Consider the following 20479-nt stretch of genomic DNA (forward strand, 5'->3'; position numbering starts at 1 on the left):
AAATAAATAAAATAAAAAGGAGGGGTTAGTTATTACTGGAGCTGCTGAATGGCTCAACAACAGACAGATGTTGTCTAATGACTGTGGAGAACTTTACATGTCTGGAACAGTGGAAAGTCTTCTTCAACCTAAGTCTTCATGATGGGATGTCTATTAGGCAACACGTCTTAATCATCACCAACCTGTACAAACAGTTTTTTTACAATATAAAATATGTAGCACATCCTATTCTTTTGATATCCAGTAAACCACATGAAACATTGCGTCTGGCTCCATGTTATTTCTGTATGTCGACACATTCAGGAATCACGATGCGAAAACGGACAACATGTGTGGGCATTATGTGGGGCTTGCAATGGTAGTCCTTGCCCTTACCGTGAGAAAATGGCCATATACTGTAACTGTACCTCACTGTGTGTGTAGTCTAGCAATGTGGCAATTTCAAAGTGAGGCCTCTAGGATTGCGTAACCGAGCTATACTGATTGAAACAGGATACAATGGACAACTCTATGTGAATTGTTCAACTCTACATGACAAGACTGAAAGCAGCGAGTGGGAGAGATAGGGGGAGAGACAGAGGAGGAAATTACCTCTTTTCCCTTATCCCTCTCAGAAAAACCTCTGTTTGCCTGGTCCATGCCTGCAATTCCTGTTTCCTGCTGGCTGCTGCACTCTTAGAAAAAAGGGTTCCAAAAGGGTTCTTCGGCTGTCCCCATAGGAGAACCCTTTTTGGTTCCAGGTAGAACTATTTCAGGTTCCATGTAGAACCCTCTGGGGAAAGAGTTCTACATGGAACCCAAAAGGGTTCTTCAAAGGGTTATCCTATGGGGACAGCTGAAGAACCGTTTTAGGTTCTAGATGGCACCTTTTTTTCTAAGAGTGTGGGTAGGGAGAGGAAGAGAGAGAGAAAGGAGGCCTGCACTTCCTATTGCCTGGGTAGAGAAGGTAGAGAGAGGGGGAGGACGTAAATACTGGAAGAGACCACAGTTTTAGGAGGGGTGGTTGGGTTGGTGGGCGATCAAGGGCAGTATATTGGCAGAGCTTATGCAAACCTGTATTAAAGGGGTTTCCCACCATAGAGCCACTACCAAACCAAAGCCCTTGGTCTGGTTAAACTTTGACTTGGAAGGCAGGCTGGTCATTTTTGTTCTCTTGGTACAGTATGACCTTGTGAATGAGAAGAGGAGATACACACACATGGACCACAGGAGGCTGCTGAGGGAGGCTTATAATAATGGCTGGAATGGAGTCAATGAAACGGAATGAGATACCGTTCCATTTACTCCATTCCAGCCATTATGAGCCGCCCTCAGCAGCCTCCTGTGGTCCATGTGTGTGTATCTACTCTACCCATGTGCTTGATGAGTTCGATACCATTCCATTTATTCCATTCCAGCCGTTACCTTTAGCCCGTCCTCCCCAATTAAGGTGCCACAGACACGCATGCACATACACACATCTTCAAGCTGTCTTCTTGTCCGTAACCTATTTTTACCTGTTAGATTAATAAATCTGTCTCTATTAGAAAATAACCATATTTAGCTTAGTTGTGGTTACTATGGAAAGTTGGTAGTCTTTCCATCCTTGTACTTCATTCAATCCCCGCGCATAATCCATATAAAAGTCATCTGGTTAGCAGTATGTAATGCCTTTCTGTTTTATAAGTTAGGTTAAGTATAGTGTTTTAGGCGGGGTTCAGTGTAATTTTGTGGCTAGGCCCACAGTCTACGCTCCACCAAGCACTCTGCTTAGCCTTCCTCAGTCTTGAACTGGGAAACTGGGGAACACAAGGGTTCTACAGAGACCGAGACAGTAAGTCATTTTCTCCGTTCATAGACATAAACTATTGTAGTTTGGTTTATTTAGTCTTATATTGTGGTTACTAGTCACTAAATGTGGTAGGAAAAGGTGAGTAATCAAACAATAGCTAACCTAATCATAGCTGTATAGCCTATGATTCATGGCTCATTCATTTAAATAATCAGAGATCCAATTTGCTCTTATTCACGTTTCTCCGAAATGCCGGGCATGAATGAAACGTTTGTCTCCCAAGCTGAAACCATCTGCATCACAACAAGAGATGATGACGAACAAGGGCTTTCTCTTGCTAGATCTGGGACACTGGGCGTCTGGGACACAAACTTGTTGGATTCATTTGTATTTGTCCATGCATGTACTTTCTCTCTTTGTTTTTGAATGTATCATCAAACCCCTTTGGCTGTTGACATGAGTGCAGAAGAATAGAATAGAAATGGAATAGAACAGAACAGAATATATATTTTCTGTATTTCCTTTGGTTGCTGATGTCACAGGGTATTCAGAGAGTAATACATGTCATTATATTGTAATAAACTACTGTAAATACTTAAAATAACAGTGATAAATGTCTGAATCGCCATTTATATCAGATCTAATTACCTTAACCTCGTATTTATATGACTCTCTACCTAGATTATGTAGTCTGCTACAGTGATTTACGATTTAGGTTGGGCCCATTGTTTCCATAAATCTCCCCCACCCATTTAGCTGTTAAATGTTCCTGTTGCCAAACCCAGACGTGGGTCTTTTTTTATTTTAATTTTATTTAACCTTTATTTAACCAGGTAAGCCAGTTGAGAACAAGTTCTCATTTACAACTGCGACCTGGCCAAGATAAAGCAAAGCAGTGCGATAAAAACAACAACACAGAGTTACATATGGGGTAAAACAAAACAAAGTCAAAAAAATACAACAGAAAATATATATACAGTGTGTGCAAATGTAGCAAGTTATGGAGGTAAGGCAATAAATAGGCTATAGTGCAAAATAATTACAATTAGTATTAACACTGGAATGCTAGATGTGCAAGAGATTATGTGCAAATAGAACTAGTCTGATGGTAACAGCTGGTCTTTAGAAGCTAGGGCTAGCGTGCCAGCCAGTACAGGTTTACGACTGGATTGCCAAGAGTGATTATGCAGGAAATGTTTAATGGTGTTAAATCTGGGTTCTTTGTGTACTGTGAGTACAGTATAGTAGAATAGAGAGTTTTATACAGTAAAGGTAATGTTGGGTAATGTATAGACTTATTTATAGATGTTGTAAACTTGTTGTTTTGTCTACTTTGTCACTTTTGTTTTCTGTAATGGAATTGCAACATTGTTTGATTTGGACAGACATGCATACCATTCAAGAATGTCTAAACGTATGGCAAGGCCAGGATTTTATCTTGATTTGAACGGTGCAGCAACACTTGACTACACACCATCTGGGATTCCGTCAGCACACCTTCTGTTGCTGTGAAGACAACTCACTCTTATAACACCGTGTTGTTCAAGTGTGTTAAACCTGTGTAACATTAGAAAACAAATCTAACTCCCTCTAACTGACAATTAGTGAGTAACTTTATATGTGTGTGTGTGTGTTTGGTTCCCTAAAAGCGGGATTCAGAGCGTTTTTGCTGTGTGGACTGACAACCGCTCACGACTGGCTGTACTTGAACCATGAGTCAACCCACAAAGCATCGAGATGCTATTTTAAAATGTTGCTGGCATGTTTTACCCTCATCTGAGAGTCGACCAAAAAAGAACTTTTCAAGCTGTCAAACAGCACTATTCTTCACAGTCAATCTTATATCAATCCAGAAATATAATTGAGGTGACACCTACAGTATAGGTTTATTTTGCTTTTAGGTAGTGATGGGCTGTACTAGGCTGTTAACTCACATTCAATCCCTGAGGGATGATATAGTCTATTTTAGGTTGGACGAGGGCATTAGGTTTAAGCTTGATATTTTGGGCGTGGGTTGTGTGTGGTGTGGATAGACTAGTTCTGTTTTCCATTGTGGTTGCTATGAGGACAGATCCATCTGTTCTGTTGGTTGGGATTGGATCGTTTTAACTGAGTCCGCATCTTCCTTCCTCTTCCCTCCCTACCTCCCTCCGTTGGCCCATCCCAGAGAGGTTTTGCTCCACGGTCAAATTAAGCGGCCAAGTGGCATCGGGTGGTGGAGGAGGGAGGATGACAACATGCCATTCAGGTCAAAAGCATTTATAGAACAACACACCCACTCGCTGGAAGTCAGGGCAAGCCCACACACACTTGCTTGAGGCGTACACACACACACTTGTGGGGTACACACACGCTCATAGGCGTTAGGCACACACACACACCAGTACAAGTCCAGGCGGACATGCTGCTCTTCCAGCCCCTCCAAGGCAAATCGTGTCAGATAAAGTCCATATCTATGTGGTTATGCACTAACAGCATGAAGATATTTTGGGTATTTGGGATAAGGCCTTTACTCAGTATCAGACTGACAGACGTTGTATGCACGCTTGTTGCTTGCCTCATTGGAGAGGCCTCATTCATTCACCAGTTCCTTCATTCATCTAACCTCCCATAGTTTTGGCTTTTGATTGATTACGTAGTTTCTCGTTCGGCCTTGAGCTGTAAAAATGTGGTTTAATGTTTGGTGATGTATAGTGTTCCACCTTCAGAACACAACATGTAAAGTCCTTACAGAATAATTTAACTCTCTGACTACTGACCTTGGCAGCCGCAATACAAATCAAGCCAAGCCATTGACAGTGTGACCCTATGGAGTCACTAACATATCATTAGCTAGCATAGCATAGCATGACAGACTTCAAGTGGTTTACCATGCTAGCATGGCCATGGGAGTCGCTAACAGGTCATTAGCATAGCATAACAGACTTCCAGTGGCTTTGATGTTAGCACAACATTTACATGGGAGTGAAAAGGCTAGTGCTGGAGCCGCTACTCGCGAACACAATAAAAACCAAGCCAAGCCGTTGACACTAACCCTATGTAGTCACTATCACGTCATTAGCATGACATACTTCCAGTGGCTTGGATGTTAGCGTAACATTTCCATGGGAGTGAATTGTGAAAACACTAGTGTTGGAAGCTAGCCAGCAATAGCTGGTGTCTTTCCAGTAGCAACAAGGCCTTTTAACACAGAGCTTTGTTCTTGGGAGAATATTTTGTTTCGAGCGGCTGATTCTCTTACGTCAGGTCTCTTTCATTTGGGCTAATTCTTCTGAGGCTAGCTGTCATGACTGTTCTTGGCAGGTTGCTGCAGGGAACAATGTTTAAGATACAGTGGGGAGAACAAGTATTTGATACACTGCCGATTTTGCAGGTTTTCCTACTTACAAAGCATGTAGAGGTCTGTAATTTTTATCATAGGTACACTTCAAGTGTGAGAGACGTAATCTAAAACAAAAATCCAGAAAATCACATTGTATGATTTTTAAGTAATTAATTTGCATTTTATTGCATGACATAAGTATTTGATCACCTACCAACCAGTAAAAATTCTGGCTCTCACAGACCTGTTAGTTTTTCTTTAAGAAGCCCTCCTGTTCTCCACTCATTACCTGTATTAACTGCACCTGTTTGAACTCGTTACCTGTATAAAAGACACCTGTCCACACACTCAATCAAACAGACTCCAACCTCTCCACAATGGCCAAGACCAGAGAGCTGTGTAAGGACATCAGGATAAAATTGTAGACCTGCACAAGGCTGGGATGGGCTACAGGACAATAGGCAAGCAGCTTGGTGAGAAGGCAACAACTGTTGGTGCAATTATTAGAAAATAGAAGAAGTTCAAGATGACGGTCAATCAACCTCGGTCTGGGGCTCCATGCAAGATCTCACCTCGTGGGGCATCAATGATCATGAGGAAGGTGAGGGATCAGCCCAGAACTACACAGCAGGACCTGGTCAATGACCTGAAGAGAGCTGGTACCACAGCCTCAAAGAAAACCATTAGTAACACACTACGCCGTCATGGATTAAAATCCTGCAGCGCACACAAGGTCCCCCTGCTCAAGCCAGCACATGTCCAGGCCCGTCTGAAGTTTGCCAAAGACCATCTGGATGATCCAGAGGAGGAATGGGAGAAGGTCATGTGGTCTGATGAGACAAAAATATAGCTTTTTGATCTAAACTCCACTCGCCGTGTTTGGAGGAAGAAGAAGGATGAGTACAACCCCAAGAACACCATCCCAACCGTGAAGCATGGAGGTGGAAACATCATTCTTTGGGGATGCTTTTCTGCAAAGGGGACAGGACGACTGCACCGTATTGAGGGGAGGATGGATGGGGCCATGTATCGCGAGATCTTGGCCAACAACCTCCTTCCCTCAGTAAGAGCATTGAAGATGGGCCGTGGCTGGGTCTTCCAGCATGACAACGACCCGAAACACACAGCCAGGGCAACTAAGGAGTGGCTCCGTAAGGAACATCTCAAGGTCCTGGAGTGGCCTAGCCAGTCTCCAGACCTGAACCCAATAGAACATTTTTGGAGCTGAAAGTCCATATTGCCCAGCGACAGCCCCAAAACCTGAAGGATCTGGAGAAGGTCTGTATGGAGGAGTGGGCCAAAATCCCTGCTGCAGTGTGTGCAAACCTGGTCAAGACCTACAGGAAACGTATGATCTCTGTAATTGCAAACAAAGGTTTCTGTACCAAATATTAAGTTCTGCTTTTCTGATGTATCAAATACTTATGTCATGCAATAAAATGCAAATTAATTACTTAAAAATCATACAATGTGATTTTCTGGATTTTTGTTTTAGATTCCGTCTCTCACAGTTGAAGTGTACCTATGATAAAAATTACAGACCTCTACATGCTTGGTAAGTAGGAAAACCTGCAAAATCGGCAGTGTATCAAATACTTGTTCTCCCCACTGTATATTAGGACGTGGGTTAACCTTTGCTACTAGGTCAGGGGATTAGGGAAACGCCTGTGTCTGAGACATCACAAGGGGAACTTGATTTTCAATGGCCTACATATCATGAGGTGAATTTCAGCTTTAGGCATATTCAAGATGGTGATACTTCATAAGGTGAATTGTTCCTATATTGACAAGTCGACAACAGTTAGTTCTCAAAGTGGAACCATAGGCCTACACAGTGCTGTAGCTTCAATTAGCCTATTTTAATGGCTGACAAAATCTTATTTGATTGTAAATTATTTGACAATGGCTGTTTTTGTTAGCAATCTTTGCCCTCATTTTGAGTAAACAACAGATGTAAACATGTTTGACATGCTTTATGATTATGAAGTATATGGAAACTCTATGAACTTAAACAAATTGTGTGTGTTTTTGTAGTGGAGATTGGGCTGAGAACAATTAAGCCAAATGGCCAATGGTTTAGGTTTGTGACTTAACCTCAATGTCCTCAGGACTATAGCATATTAGAACTGTGAAAAGCTATGTTCAGTAGCAGTTAGCCTTGATTTTAACAGTCAAGTTTCAAAGTTATGTTTGTTGCTTGCTATTTCGTGACTTCAAATAGGCATTTCACCAGATATCTTACTTTATATTGGCACAAAACTTCCACTCTAGATATCCATCATAAACCGAGGTCCAACCCATTCAAACCTCCTGACTGACCTCTTTTATGGGAATTTTCCAGACTCCTTGATATCTTTCCTATGTTTCCAATATTAGATTAAAGCTGAGATGATATCAGCATCAATTACATTACCAACCCTCTGGGTCTGGAACGTAACTGTCTGTTTCTATACGTCATCTATCATATAAATATAATTACTAGAAGGGACAAAGCCCCTCAGACAAAGCCCCATCCACTTGAATGGGAATGTCTGTTCTAATTCTAACTCATGGCTGAGGCAGTAAGGGCAGAGGGTCAATGTGTGGAGAAGGTGAATGAGATCACCATTATGTTCACCCACTATTACACCTTGACAGATGTATGTGCGTGTCATTGACCTTTGAAGTGCAGGGGTTGGTGTCTTGGTATGCTTTGTGTCGGGACCACAGTGTTAACCATTCATTTTCTCTCATTGCAGGTGTATCTCATCAACGTCACATACTCTGACAACACCTCCCACATAATCTACAGGAGATACAGCAAATTCTTTGACCTTCAGGTAATGTTAACTCTCTCCTGTCCTGTCCTCTCCTACACGCTTTAGTGGATATATAGGTATTTCTATCCAAACATCTGTTGTTGTTGAGACAGAATCATAGCAGATTAGAACACTGTCCCTTTTTTTGGGATTATACTCCAAGCGTTGTGAGTGATTATTCTCTAAGAACATGCACTAGTATTCTCCACACATGGTTGAGTCAGTGAATCAATGTGAGTGTTAGTAATTGGTCTGGGAGTGGGGGAGAGGTATGGTCTGTATCTCTTGTAGCCTCAGAGACACAGTAGTGCTACAACACGTACGCACACACACACACACACACACACACACACACACACACACACACACACACACACACACACACACACACACACACACACACACACACACACACACACACACACACAGGACACAGGACACACACTAATCTCTGCCTTGGCCCCAAAACGTCAAGGAGCTGACAGGCTGTTTTATAGTACAAGAGAAATCCACATGGAAATCAATTGAATGTAGCATGTTTTATAGCGGCCTGCCGAGGGACTCTCGGGTGATGTGTGTGTGTGTGTGTGTGGTGACTGTTGGAGCGTTTCACATATAAGCTTACATGACTCTTATGTTTAACATGCCAAGACTACCCTTCAGTTTAGACCTGTATTTTCTTTGGAATGGGAGTTGGGCTGCTGCAGTAAAAACCCTGCAGGTTGAGGAGAGAGAGTGTGTGTTTGTGTGTGTGTGTATGTGTGTGTGTACATACACTCTCTGCACCCCAGCTCTTTGCAAGCTGATAGGCCGAATAGCAACAGAGGTCTTGGGGTCTCCCGGTCATTCTGGTCAATATGAAAGAGCCATACATACAGAAAGACTTGGGTTGATCTCAATAGCCTTAGTGTGCAGCCTGGCAGGAAATTATGTTTCAATCAGGTTCCTACCCTCAAAGGTCCTATTGATAACCAGTGGGTGCAACGGAAAATAGCCTCCCCCTTGGAAGTGATTACTCCCAATGTGGAATAAAGCAAAGGTAGAATAATAAACAGGGTTGACTGAGGAAGTTTGTATCTTGGTTCCACTGCTGAAATGTAAGCTATAAGGAGATATAGGTGAGCACACGCGCACACACACACACACACACACACACATACACACAAAATTGCCCACACACACACAAGGGGTTCAAATTGCTGCTTGGGAGCTAATGGCCTCTAATGGGTTGTGGATGGTTTGACACAGAACCACTCAGTTACCAACAGAAAGATTGATTTTGTTAGCTTTTCTGATAGAGAGGGCGGAGGTCCTTAGACTAGATGGAGAGGCCAAACGTCCCCTAGACTAAGGCTACAGTTTATTGTGTTGTCAAAGAAAGTAGCATTCACAACCAAATGCATTTATTTATTTATTCAACCTTTATTTATCCAGGTTTGTCTCATTGAGATACAATGTTTTGCTAGAGAGAACTGTTAAAACCTTGCTATAGGCTAATGATGACTAGTGTTAAGTTGTCACGCCCTGACATAGAGTTCGCTAGTTAGTTTGGTCAGGGTGTGAATATCTATGTATGTGAATATCTATGTTTTGTATATCTATGTTGGCCGGGTGTGGTTCCCAATCAGAGGCAGCTGTCTATCGTTGTCGCTGATTGGGGATCATACTTAGGTAGCCATTTTGCATACCTATGTTGTGGGATCTTGACTCTTGTTTGACTCTTGTTGGCTTGTGTGTGTAGCCATTGTGAGCATCACATTACGTTGCTTTTGTTGTTTTGCCGTGTGTTTACTTTATAAATAAACATGTATGCATTCCATGCTGCACCTTGGTCCAATCCTGTATTCAACGAACGTGACAGAAGATCCCACCACCAACGGACCAAGCAGCGTGGCCAGGAAAAGCAAGAAGCCTGGACATGGGAGGAGATACTGGAAGGAAAAGGATCATGGACGTGGGAAGAGATCCAGGATGGTATGGATCGGCTTCCTTGGGAGCAAACAGAGGCAGCGAGGGAGAAAAGTCGGCGACTCCAAAATGCAAGATGGCGAAGGAGACCCGAGAGGCAACCCCAATAAAACATTTTGGGGGGCACACGGTGTGGTCGACGAAGCAGCAGGAGGCCGTGAAAGGGCTGACTGTAGAGGAGGAGGCCGCTATTTTAGAGGTCCTCCAAGTCCTGTGGATCAGCAGTTTGAGAGAGGAGGCCACCACATTACGGGGGCTGATAGCAAGGATAGAGCAGGAGAGCTCCCTTCAAGAGGAGGCACTGCAGGAGGCCCGTAGGGAGAAGGATTTAGTGGATGCACGGAGAGAGGAGCTGGCCAGGCAACAGAGGGAGCGTGTGTTCATTGAGGAACCAAGGTATGCGGAGATACGCACTGTGTCGCCAGTGCGCCTTCACAGCCCAGTGCGTCCTGTGCCAGCGCCCCGCACGTGTCGTGCGAAAGTGGGCATCCAGCCAGGACGGGTTGTGCCAGCTTTACACTCCAGACCTCCACAGTCCCGTACCTGCTCCCCGCACCAAACCAGTGGTGCGTGTCGCCAGCCCGGTACGCCCCGTGCCTGCTCCCCGCACCAAACCAGTAGTGCGTGTATCTAGTCCGGTAAGGCCCGTACCTGCTCCCCGCACCAAACCAGTGGTGCGTGTATCTAGTCCGGTACGGCCAGTACCTTCTCCCCGCACCAAACTAGTGGTGCGTGTATCCAGTCCGGTACGGCCAGTACCTACTCCCCGCACCAAACTAGTGGTGCGTGTCGCCAGCCCGGTACGCCCCGTACCTGCTCCCCGCATCAAACCAGTGGTGCGTGTTTCCAGTCCGGTACGGCCTGTGCCTGCTCCTCGCACCAAACCAGTGGAGCGTGTATCCAGTCCGGCACGGCCCGTGCCTGCTCCTCGCACCAAACCTGTGGTGCGTGTCTCCAGTTCGGCACGGCCAGTGCCTGCTCCTTGCACCAAACCAGTGGTGCGTGTCTCCAGTCTGGTACGGCCCGTGCTTGCTCCTCGCACCAGACCAGTGGTGCGTGTCTCCAGTCCGGCACGGCCTGTGCCTACTCCTCGCACCAGACCAGTGGTGCGTGTTCCCAGCCCGGTGCGGCCCATGCCTGTCCCTCGCACCAGACCAGTGGTGCGTGTCTCCAGCCCGGTACGGCTGGTGCCAGAGCAGTCCGCTCCACCGGTGCCCAGTACAGCTCCGGTCAGCTGCTCCACTCCAGTACCAGAGCAGTCCGCTCCACCGGTGCCTAGTCCAGCTCCGGTCAGCTGCTCCACTCCAGTGCCAGAGCAGTCCGCTCCACCGGTGCCAAGTCCAGCTCCGGTCAACTGCTCCACTCCAGTGCCAGAGCAGTCCGCTCCACCGGTGCCCAGTCCAGCTCTGGTCAGCTGCTCCAGTCCAGAGCCAGAGCAGTCCGCTCCACCGGGGTCCAGTTCAGCTCCGGTCAGCGGCTCCACTCCAGTGCCAGATTAGTCCGCTCTACCGGTGCCTAGTCCAGCCCCGGTCAGCTGCTCCACTCCAGTGCCAGAGCAGTCCGCTCCACCGGTGCCCAGTCCAGCTCTGGTCAGCTGCTCCAGTCCAGAGCCAGAGCAGTCCGCTCCACCGGGGTCCAGTTCAGCTCCGGTCAGCGGCTCCACTCCAGTGCCAGAAAAGTCCGCTCTACCGGTGCCTAGTCCAGCCCCGGTCAGCTGCTCCAGTCCAGTGCCAGAGCAGTCCGCTCCACCGGGGTCCTGTTCAGCTCCGGTCAGCGGCTCCACTCCAGAACCAGACGTCAACCCCTCTCCAGGGTCGGGGCCTCCCACACCAGGGTCCAGACAGGGCTTGGTGCATCGCGGGGGGATTGCCGGTTCAGGCCCAGACGTCAGCCCCTCTCCAGGGTCGGGGGCTCCCACACCAGGGTCCAGACAGGGCTTGGTGCATCGTGGGAGGACTGAGAGGGGAAGCATCTCGCCGAGGTTCAGACCGGACCAGGGGTGCAACGGGGAGGCAGTAAGGGAGAGGACGTCACGCCCGGAGCTGGAGCCGCCACCGAGGCTAGATGCCCACCTGGACCCTCCCCTGTTAAGTTAGGTTTTGCGGCCGGAGTCCGCACCCTTGGGGGGGGGGGTACTGTCACCCCCTGACATAGAGTTCGCTAGTTAGTTTGGTCAGGGTGTGAATATCTATGTATGTGAATATCTATGTTTTGTATATCTATGTTGGCCGGGTGTGGTTCCCAATCAGAGGCAGCTGTTGATCGTTGAATAACTTGAACAAACAGCTGCAAGGGCGCAACAAAGTTGTCACGCAGTATTATGACAGCATACGTTCTTTCAAGTTGAAGCTGTCATTGTGGGAGACGCAACTTGCCGGTGGTGATGCAGCTCACTTCCCCTGTCTGAAAAATGTGTGCGCGACCCAACATGTGGCAGACATGAAGCCGTTCAAAGATAAAATAACGGGACTGTTACGGGAGTTTGAGCAACGCTTTCAGATTTATGTTTATATGTTTTTATGTTGATGTGCTATTGTTTTTAATTGATTTTATTTTATTTGTATATTTAACCTATTCTTGACTCTGTGGTTCTTGCACTTGTTTGGTGAACAGGATTTCATTATTTTTATCTACATTTCTGCCTGAGAAATGACACCCTGATATAGTTATGTGATCTGTGAAACAGTTCTGTTAATCACTGAGGCAGTGTGTGTTTGTGTGTTCTTTTTCTTTAGAATTTTCTAATAAACTTGACGTGTTTTATGATTAATAGTGATGTTGTGCTTGTACTATTTTGGACACACTGTCCTCAGGCTCCAGCTTTATGTTGTATGTTGATCGTATTAAAACAAAGAAAACAATCTGAAGTTGTTGTTTTTAAGTTATATATACCCTGATTTTTCCGGTCCGGCCCACTTGGGAATAGATTTTCCTCCATGTGGCCCCTGAGCTAAAATGAGTTTGACACCCCTGGTTTAGAGGATGGGAGCTATATGATTTTGTCCCGATGGCTCTGATGGTTACAGTGTGGTGTGGAGGATGCTAACGTTGTGGGTTCAATTCCAGCTTGGGCCACATGCACGGACTGTGTGCTCACTGTAAATTGCTTTGGATGAAAGTGTCCACCAAAATGACCAAATACTGTGAGGCTGGAGAGTTCCAAGCCGTGGAGGTAGACAAAGCACCAGAAGACCTTTGACCTCTGACCTCTCTTTAAGGTTAAGGGTTTTGTGTTTAGGTGACACAGGACCAGATTGTAGTATAAATAAAGATATTTGGCCTTGGTTGAATGAGTACAGTAATACACCCCTTAATTGCATTTATAGTACACTGTGATGTGTTTTCTAACTCAGTGAGTTTAAGAATGCATTAAGGCACTGGTAACAGGATATATATTAGTGCTAGTGGGTGCCCACTGTAGTCTTTGTGTGTGTGTGCCTGTGTGTGTGTGTGTCACCACTGCAGAGAAGAAGCTATTAACTGCTAATAGAGAGACTATTCATTTCAAATGATACTAGAATCTCACAACAGGGAACCATCTCCTACTTAATAATTTGGATTATTTTCCCTCTATTTCTCAGCTTCAATGAGAGAGGGTTGGTCATTTCTGACAGGGCAGAGGAGAGTAGGTTCTCTCTTTCTTTCTTTAATTCTCTCTCCTCTCTCTCTCCTTTTCTCTTTTATTTCTGTCTCTCTCTTCCTCTTTCTCTCATTTATCTCTCTCTCTCTCTCTCTCTCTCTCTCTCTCTCTCTCTCTCTCTCTCTCTCTCTCTCTCTCTCTCTCTCTCTCTCTATCTCTCTTTCTAATTTATTTCTCTCTCTCTCTCTCTCTCTCTCTTTCTTTAATTCTCTCTCCTCTCTCTCTCTTTTTCTCTTTTATTTCTCTCTCTCTTCCTCTTTCTCTCATTTCTCTCTCTCTCTCTCTCTCTCTCTCTCTCTCTCTCTCTCTCTCTCTCTCTCTCTCTCTCTTTCTAATTTTTTTTTCTTTTTTTTTCTCTCTCTCTCTCTCTCTCTCTCTCTCTCTCTCTCTCTCTCTCTCTCTCTCTCTCTCTCTCTCTCTCTCTCTCTCTCTCTCTCTCTCTCTCTCTCTCTCTCTTTCAATTTCAGATTCAATTTAAGGGGCTTTACTGGCATGGGAAACGTATGTTTACATTGCCAAAGCAAGTGAAAGAGATAATTAACAATAGTGAAATAAACAATCAAAACATTCAAATGTCATATTATTATTATGTCTATATACAGTGTTGTAAAGATGGGAAAATAGTTAAAGTACAAAAGGGAAAATAAATCAACATAAATATGGGTTGTATTTACAATGGTGTTTGTTCTTCACTGGTTGCCCTTTTCTGTGGCAACAGGTCACAAATCTTGCTGCTGTGATTGTGTCACGCCCTGACTCATGGGACTCTGGTATGTTGAGTCAGGGTGTGGATATTCTATGTTAGTTTTCTATGTTTACATTCTAGGTGTTGTAGTTCTGTGTTTGGCCGGGTGTGATTCCCAATCAGAGACAGCTGTCGCTCGTTGTCTCTGATTGGGGATCATACTTAGGCAGCCTATTGGCACTCATTAGTTATGGGATCTTGTTCCGTGTAGAGGCTTGTGTTGTGTTTAGCCTGAGGACTTCACGTTACGTTGTTTTGTTGTTTTGTTCGTGTGTTTACCGTTGAAATAAACATGTACGCATTTCACGCTGAGCCTTGGTCTGACCCGTCCTTAAACGAACGTGACAGAAGATCCCACCAAACACGGACCAAGCAGCGTGCCCAGGAGCAGACATCATGGACATGGGAGGAGATCCTGGACGGTAAGGGATCCTGGACATGGGAGGAGATTCAGGCTGGGATGGATCGCCGTCCTTGGGAGGAGACAGTGGAGGCCCGGTTTAGAGAGGAGCAACGGCAACACAGAAGGCGCCGGCCGAGGAGGAAGCCCGAGAGACAGCCCCAATAAAATGTTTGGGGGGGACTAAAAGGGTGGTCGGGGATCGATGGAGAAGAGCCCCGACCACTGCACTCTTGGGGGCTCAGGGAGGAGTCCTCACGGGAGGAGGACTGGGCACGGAGATTTCTAACGTCAGTTCCCAGTCCGGTACACCTCGTGCCTGCGTCTCGCACCAAGCTAGTGGCGCGTGTCGCCAGTCCGGCCCGGCCCATTCCTGCTCCTCGCACCAGACCAGTGGTGCGTGTTCCCAGTCCGGTACGACCCGTACCTGCTCCCCGCACCAAGCCAGTGGTGCGTGTTCCCAGTACGGCCCGGCCCGTTCCTGCTCCTCGCACCAAGACAGTGGTGCGTGTTCCCAGACCGGCCCGGCCCGTGCCTGCTCCCCGCACCAAGCCAGTTGTGCATGTCGCTAGTCCGGCCCGGCCCGTTCCTGCTCCTCGCACCAAGCCAGTGGTGCGTGTTCCCAGTCAGGAACGGCCCGTGCCTGCTCCCCACACCAAGACAGTGGTGCGTGTTCCCAGTCCGGCCCGTTCCTGTTCCTCGCACCAAGCCAGTGGTGCATGTTCCCAGTCCGGCCCGGCCCGTTCCTGCTCCTCGCACCAGACCAGTGGTGCGTGTTCCCAGTCCGGCCCGGCCCGTTCCTGCTCCTCGCACCAAGCCAGTGGTGCGTGTCGCCAGCCCGGTACACCCCGTACCTGCTCCCCGCACCAAGCCAGTGGTGTGTGTCCCCAGTCCGGCCCGGCCCGGTCCTGCTCCTCGCACCAAGCCAGTGGTGTGTGTTCCTAGTCCGGTCCGGTCCGTGCCTGCTCCTCGCACCAGACCAGTGGTGCGTGTGTCCAGTCCGGCACGGCCCGTGCCCGTTCCACCGGTGCCTGGTCCGGCACCGGTCAGCTGCTCCACTCCGGAGCCAGAGCAGTCCGCTCCACCGGGGTCCAGTCCAGCTCCGGTCAGCGGCTCCACTCCGGAGCAGTCCGCTCCACCGGTGCCCAGTCCAGCTCCGGTCAGCAGCTCCACTCCGGAACCAGAGCAGTCCGCTCCACCAGGGTCCAGTCCAGCTCCGGTCAGCAGCTTCACTCCGGAGCCAGAGCAGTCCGCTCTACCGGTGCACAGTCCAGCTCCGGTCAGCAGCTCCACTCCAGAGCCAGAGCAGTCCGCTCCACCGGTGCCCAGTCCAGCTCCGGTCAGCGGCTCCAGTCCAGACCCAGACGTCAGCCCCTCTCCAGGTTCGGGGTCTCCCACACCAGGGCCCAGACAGGGCTTGGTGCATCGTGGGAGGAAGGAGAGGGGAAGCAGCGCGCCGAGGTCCAGACCAGACCACGGGCGCAATGTGGAGGCTGAGAGAATGTGGTCGTCACGCCCGGAGCCGGATCCGCCTCCGAGGCGGAATGCCCACCCGGACCCTTCCCTGTCATGTCAGGTTGGTGCGGTCGGAGTCCGCACCTTTGGGGGGTACTGTCACGCCCTGACTCATGGGACTCTGGTATGTTGAGTCAGGGTGTGGATATTCTATGTTAGTTTTCTATGTTTACATTCTAGGTGTTGTAGTTCTGTGTTTGGCCGGGTGTGATTCCCAATCAGAGACAGCTGTCGCTCGTTGTCTCTGATTGGGGATCATACTTAGGCAGCCTATTGGCACTCATTAGTTGTGGGATCTTGTTCCGTGTAGAGGCTTGTGTTTAGCCTGAGGTCTTCACGTTACGTTGTTTTGTTAGTGTGTTTACCGTTGAAATAAACATGTACGCATTTCACGCTGCGCCTTGGTCTGACCCGTCCTTAAACAAACGTGACAGATTGCACACTGTGGTATTTCACCCAATAGATATGGGAGTTTATAAAAATTGGATTTGTTTTCGAATTCTTTGTGGGTCTGTGTAATCTGAGGGAAATATGTGTCTCTAATATGGTCTTACATTTGGCAGGAGGTTAGGAAGTGCAGCTCAGTTTCCACCTCATTTTGTGGGCAGTGTGCACATAGCCTGTCTTCTTTTGAGAGCCAGTTCTGCCTACGGCAGCCTTTCTCAATAGCAAGGCTATGCTCACAGAGTCTGTACATAGTCAAAGCTTTCCTTAATTTTGGGTCAGTCACAGTGGTCAGGTATTCTGCCACTGTGTACTCTCTTTTTAGGGCCAAAAAGCATTCTAGTTTGCTCTGTTTTTTTGTTCATTCTTTCCAATATGTCAAGTAATTATCTTTTTGTTTTCTCATGATTTGTTTGGGTCTAATTGTGTTGATGTCCTGGGGCTCTGTGGGGTCTGTTTGTGTTTGTGAACAGAGCCCCATGAACAGCTTGCTTAGGGGACTCTTCTCCAGGTTCATATCTCTGTAGGTGATGGCTTTGTTATGGAAGGTTTGGGAATCGCTTCCTTTTAGGTGGTTGTAGAATTTAACGGCTCTTTTCTGGATTTTGATAATTAGCGGTATTGGCCTAATTCTGCTTTGCATGCATTATTTAGTGTTTTACATTGTACATGGAGGATATTTTTGCAGAATTCTGCATGCAGAGTGTTAATTTGGTGTTTGTCTCATTTAGTGAATTATTGGTTGGTAAGCGGACCCCAGACCTCACAACCATAAAGGGCAATGGATTCTATAACTGATTAAAGTATTTTTAGCCAGATCCTAATTGGTATGTTGAATTTTATGTTCCTTTTGATTGCATAGAAGGTCCTTCTTGCCTTGTCTCTCAGATCGTTCACAGCTTTGTGGAAGTTACCTCTCTCTCTCTCTCTCTCTCTCGCTCTCTCTATCTCTCCCTTCTCTCTCTCTCCTTCTTTGTCTCTGTCGTTCCATTTCAGTAGTTCAGTTTAGGCCAGAATTGAGAGATGTATTTTCTTCTCACTTCACCTGAGAAGGGGACAGGCCCTATCTAACAACAGGGCATGGGATGGAAAGAGAGGGATGAGATTAGGTGGAAGGAAAGAAAATAAGAGTGACTGTTGTGGGGTGAGTGTGAATGAAACGACACAATCAGTGCCAAGAGGAAGAAAAAACACGCTCACTCCCACACTTTATACTTACCTCAGCTTGACTTGATATATTTACAGTAAAACACTTCTAACTACTTAATATGTAGTGTAAATAAGTCACCTCTAGTCTGTGGAAAATTTTACAAAACAACTCATCCTAGTTATTAGTACTAGTCAGGCACATGACTGGACCGTCCTGGCTTGTCTACAGTCACGTTAATATAGTGACTCTCCACTTATGTTCCAGTTATGACCAGTTAGTCAACTACTCTGTTTCCAGGCGTCTGGAAGGAAACCAGTTGGAACAGGAACTAAGTTTGCCCATGGGCACTTGGAAGGCCAAAGTCATTGATGGGGAAGTTTATATTGCTTCTTATACCAGCTTTATAGTAATAGTGACACTGACAACCCCTTTAATCCGACATGGATCTTCAACATATCAAAACTCGCAAGATTTAGTTTAGGTTGTGATTAGTGCCTGGAGTTTTTCCTAGTTAGGAAAAACTCTCATCCCTAATGATTAGTCCTTATAGCCTTGTCATTTGAGGAACTTCTGAGGCATCTGTGATTGGGCCTGTGTCCTTCAGTCTGGCACAAGGATGGTATTTTTGAAACGCCATGTTGGTGCCGTGCCAGTCTTCTGAAGGAGGGAACTAACAGACTCACTGATGTTTTTATGAGGCTCTCCTCCGGTTTGTATTCCTCTTCTCTCCCCTCTTCGCCTCTTCGCCTCATTTCCTTCTTCAAGGCTGTGTTCTGACTGACCATGGCTTCTGACGGAATATTTAGTTTTCGGAATGTTAATGCTAGGACTGAAGTTTAAAAAAACCTTTCTCGGTTGAAAATTTGAAATTGTATATATTCCAATTACATTGCCAAACTCCACTTGCATAGTTGATATATTGTATGCCCTTTGAAAAACATTCACAAAAGCCTACTGTATAGCCAGGACCAAGGCAGCCCATATTCAATTCAACTCCGCTCAGTAAATTATACAGTATCCCTCTGCCAGAGCTTTCAAAAGGAAGGTCGCCCAATGTAGAATCCCTTACCCTCGGACCGAGGACTGTTTGATTGAAAGACGTCTAGACCACAAAGCATTATTGATATGCCATCTCCAAGGATGGATGGCTGAATAGCTTCAGCGCCCTCGGCACTCTCGTCCATCTTGTCCTTGTGGGTGTTCTTTGGATGTTCTGTACTGTACTGCTGCGCTAGGCAAGGCTAGGCTGGGCTATAAGGGTTCTCATTGTCTGGGGTCAGGAATAAAGGACTACTTTATGAGCCCAGTGGAGAAAGAGGGAGGGAGGGAGGGAGGGAGGGAGGGAGGGAGGGAGGGAGGGAGGGAGGGAGGGAGGAGAGAGAGCGAGAGAGAGAGAGAGCGAGAGAGAGAGAGAGGGAGAGGGATCAAATCGAATTGTATTTATCACATGCTTCGTAAACAACAGGTGTAGACTAACAGTGAAATGCTTACTTACGGGTCCTTTTCCAACAATGAAATAAAAATAACAAATATAAATAGTGACACAATGAATAACGAATAACAATAGCGAGTAAAAATAACATGGCTATATACAGGGAGTACCAGTACTGAGTCAATGTGCAGGGATATGAGGTAACTGAGGTAGCTATATAAATATAGCTAGGAATAGAGTGACTAGGCAACAAGATAGATAATAGACAGTAGCAGCAGTGTATGTGGTGAGTGTGAAAGTGTGTGTGTGTGTGTGTGTGTGTGTGTGTGTGTGCCGTCAATATGCATGTGTGTGCATGTTATGTGTGTGTGGCGTATGTAGTGTGTGTGTGTATGTGTGTGTGTTGGGGTGTCAGTGTAAGTATGTGTGAGTGTGTGGATAGAGTCCAGTGTGTGTGCATAGTCAGTGCAAGAGAGTTAGTTAAAAAAAGGGTCAATGAAGGTAATCTGGGTAGCCATTTGATTAGCTATTTAGCAGCCTTGTTTAGACATCTTATGGCTTGGGTGTAGAAGCTGTCGTGCCTTCTTCACAACTGTGTGGGTGTGTACGGACCATGATAGATCCATAGTGATGTGGACACCGAGGAACATGAAGCTCTCGACCCGCTCCACTACAGCCCCATCGATGTGGATGGGGGCGTGCTCGGCCCTCTGTTTCCTGTAGCCCACGATCAGCTCCTTTGACTTGCTGACGTTGAGGGAGAGATTGTTGTCCTGGCACCACACTGCCAGGTGTCTGACCTCCTCCCTATAGGCTGTCTCATCATCGTCGTGTCGTCAGCAAACTTGATGATAATGTTGGAGTAGTGCGCGGCCACGATAAAGGAGAGAGAGGGAGGAAGAGAGAGAGGGAGGAAGAGAGAGAGGGAGGAAGAGAGAGAGGGCCAGATACAAGAGTGGAGAGGAACGGGAACGACACCTACACGTCAGACACAGGCGCTGTTCTTGTGCTTCATGCTTAGCGCCGCTGGCGTACAATCGGTCACTTCACAGGACAGACTGGCTCGGGTCCTAGCTCAGCTCCGGACGGAGGGGGAAATATGTAGCCGTTTCCCCACAGCCTTGGTGCAAGGGATCAGGAGAGAGAGATAAATTTAGGATGAATAAACAGTTTAGTCTGTTTGTGGGACGTTTCATCGTGGACCAATGCTCACACTGTGGCTGAGATGAGGAGTGACTGAGCTGAGGTGCGTTTAGGGGGAGGGAGAGAGAGAGAGAGAGAGTGAGAGAGAGAG

General features: G+C 46.9%; 1 protein-coding gene across 1 annotated transcript in view; it reads left to right on the top strand.

The window, feature by feature from the left end:
• The window catches only part of LOC121559867 (SH3 and PX domain-containing protein 2A), a gene marked incomplete at its 3' end in the record, with an annotated part of 87314 nt that overhangs the window by 5595 nt on the left and 61240 nt on the right, over positions 1-20479 (top strand). The window contains exon 2 of the mRNA XM_045218269.1: positions 7832-7912. Within this exon, the coding sequence (XP_045074204.1) occupies positions 7832-7912 (81 nt within the window). The remainder of the gene's footprint in view (positions 1-7831; positions 7913-20479) is intronic.

This window comes from Coregonus clupeaformis, unplaced genomic scaffold (assembly GCF_020615455.1).
Source record: "Coregonus clupeaformis isolate EN_2021a unplaced genomic scaffold, ASM2061545v1 scaf1473, whole genome shotgun sequence".
NCBI lineage: Eukaryota > Metazoa > Chordata > Actinopteri > Salmoniformes > Salmonidae > Coregonus > Coregonus clupeaformis.